The sequence below is a fragment of the Fukomys damarensis genome, unplaced genomic scaffold (genome assembly GCF_012274545.1).
Source record: "Fukomys damarensis isolate Sample0158 unplaced genomic scaffold, DMR_v1.0_HiC HiC_scaffold_12, whole genome shotgun sequence".
Lineage (NCBI taxonomy): Eukaryota > Metazoa > Chordata > Mammalia > Rodentia > Bathyergidae > Fukomys > Fukomys damarensis.
The window spans coordinates 15,348,518-15,351,293 of record NW_022900924.1 but is presented as its reverse complement, the minus strand read 5'-3'; the positions used below and the strand labels follow the sequence as shown (position 1 = coordinate 15,351,293).

Sequence of the window (2,776 nt, the reverse complement as noted above, 5' to 3'; positions counted from 1 at the left end):
ACAAACAGCTGGGGCTGTGGTCAGGGTCTGGGTTGTGGGCAGGGGGCACAGTAGTCTGTGGCCCTTGGCTTTCTGACAGCTTGTTCCGCCCTGAGTGGGGATACGGTGGGCGCAGCCAGGCATGGTCTGTGGTCAGGAGAGAGAGGCAGGCAGGTGAGCTGGGCCCCCCACAGGGCCAGGCTGGGTTCCCCCATCCAGAAGCCAAGGCGGTGCACTTGAGGGTCTACTGTATGCAGTCAGCAAGCAGATAAGAGTGAGGAGACTGAGAATAGAAAGCCTGTGGATTCAGATGTGAAAGGCGGTGTCAGTGTCTGGGAGAAAAATACTACAGGATGGCACTGCAGCAGAAGGGAGGCAGGTGATTTAGAGGATTGGTCTGGGGAGATGTTCCCAAAAAAGCCACGTTTGAACATAAACCTGAAAGGAGGAAGAACTCTAAGAACATCTGGGTGTGGTAAGTCATATTCCAGGCAGAAAGCACAGCTAGTGCAAAGGCCCTGGGACTGCACAGTGTTTGAGATGTTCAGAGAACAGCAGGGAGGCTGGAGTGGCTGGAGTACAATGAGTGACAGGGCAGCGGTGATCACTGAAGGAAGGTGATCGGCCACACAGCGTGGGGTTTCATGAGTCACTGAGAGGACTTTGGCTTTCACTCCAAGTGAGAGGGAGCCACAGAGGGTTTCAAGTAAAGGAAGGGTGTGAGGAAAGGGGCTGGGCAGGACCCCTGGCTGCCATGTGGGGATGTGCTGTGGGGCAAGGGCTGTGGCTGAAAGGAGTCACGTCAACTGCAGGGGTCCAAACGGGTGGGGGAGATGGGCCCGCGGGTACGTCTGAAGGTGGAGGTGGCTCAGTTTGCGGCCAGACTGGGCTTCGGCATGAGGTCCAGGGTGCATCAGCGTTCGCAGGTCTGAGCCAGGACAGCAGAATGGGGAGACTTGAGTGGAGCTGGTCCCAGCAGCAGGACAACGGGCCCTGCCCCAGCTGAGCTGGGTTCGGGAGAGCTGTTGGTGCTTCACGGGGCAGCACCTGGCTCTCGGGCGAAGAGGCAGCTGGAGGGGGGTAGATTTGGGGATCCTCCTCTCCACACCCCAATAGGGAAGTTCTGCTCAGGAGAGGAGAAAAGTGATGCTAATGGACACTGAGTAGTCTGACCACAGTCTTAGAGCTGGAAAGTCAGGGATCCAGGCTTGGCTGGGGTCTGTCTGCCGCCTTCCCAGCCCTGGTCCTCACTCGGAGCCCTCCCCACAGCCCTGACTGTGGATCAGATTCACCCACATTTTCCACATGGCTCCCTGCAGCCTGGGAGCTCAGGGGCTTGTCCAAGGCCACTTTTCTGCAGCTGTGTGAATGAACCCAGCAAAGCATTTCTGTGCGTCAGCCCCACAGCTAGCGCCAGCTGAAGGCTCAGAGGGGCCCAGCAGCCTGGACCTGTTCTGGCTTCTCACCAGATAACTTGGGGTCCCCGGGAAGCCTTGCTCTCAGAGCATCTACAGCTTGGGCAAACAAGCAGCAGCAGCAGGGAGAACGGGGCGTACCCACTTGGACGACTTCCCTGCGGTTGTTGTGGGCATTTGGAATGAGCACTGAGCGGGGAGCCTTCCACAGAGCAGGCTGTCAGCAAGCGTTTGTGGAAGGAGAAACCCATGAACAAAGAGATGAATGAAAAAAACAATTAAGCGCAGGGAGGAAGGGAGCAACAGGTTGGAGGAATAGAATAACCCAACCCCAAATGGGTCGGTGTGGGAACTCAGTCATTCAGGCAGTGCGTCCTGTGGGCAGGTGCTGGGGCTACAGCAGTAAATGAAACACGTCCCCACCCTTGTAGCTGTTACACTGTAGCAGGAGGAGACCCAGAGCCACGTAAACTGTAACGTGGAAAGTGTATCAGCTGGAGAGGGGCAGGGAGAAGGATGATCACGTGGGCGTGATACACGTGAACGAAGCAGCGAGCTAAGGGTGGGAACTGACGCGGGTGTGAGACGCGGAGCTCACGACTGCAGGTGTGAACGGGCGAGTGGAAGAAGGAAGCAGTGGACGGGTGTGAGATTGGAGGCGTGGAGAAATGAATGGATGAACGAGTTTCGGAAAAAATGAGTGACGGGCTAACGAACCGGTGGACTGATTGATAGATTCTTGAATGTGGCAGTGAATTCGTGAACAAACCCGTCACCACTCCCCAGCCCCTCCCCTGAGCAGGCCCCGCCCCCTGCCCCCTTCTCCAGGTGGGACCCTGGGCTGGGGTGACTCTCCCCGGCCCAGCAGCCTCGCGGATACCCCACATTGGCTCCACCGCCTTCCTGGCTTTCCCGCCCAGTCCCCCATCTGCTGACCTCTGTACCCCATTATTGGCTGAACCCGCTGCTCCTGGGGACCCCTACCCTCCACCCTGTGCGGACACCCTGGTCCCCCAGGCCTGTGTGGAGCTTTCGTCCTCGGTCTTGATTCTCCCCGGCCCCTGCTGCCCACCGCTCTCATCCGGCCCTGACGCCCCTCCCGGCTCCCCACAGGCACCATGCGGCCCGTGCGGCGCAACTTCTACGACCCGTCGTCGGCGCCGGGCAAGGGCATCGTGTGGGAGTGGGAGAACGACGGCGGCGCGTGGACGGCCTACGACATGGACATCTGCATCACCATCCAGAACGCCTACGAGAAGCAGCACCCGTGGCTCGATCTCTCGTCGCTGGGCTTCTGCTACCTCATCTACTTCAACAGCATGTCGCAGATGAACCGCCAGACGCGTCGCCGCCGCCGTCTGCGCCGCCGCCTGGACCTGGCC

General features: G+C 59.2%; 1 protein-coding gene across 1 annotated transcript in view; it reads left to right on the top strand.

Moving 5' to 3' along the window:
- The window catches only part of LOC117285743 (E3 ubiquitin-protein ligase DTX1), a 15,086-nt gene that overhangs the window by 11,461 nt on the left and 849 nt on the right, over positions 1–2,776 (top strand). Inside the window, exon 2 of the mRNA XM_033762674.1 lies at positions 2,508–2,773. Coding sequence (XP_033618565.1) covers positions 2,508–2,773 — 266 coding nt within the window. The remainder of the gene's footprint in view (positions 1–2,507; positions 2,774–2,776) is intronic.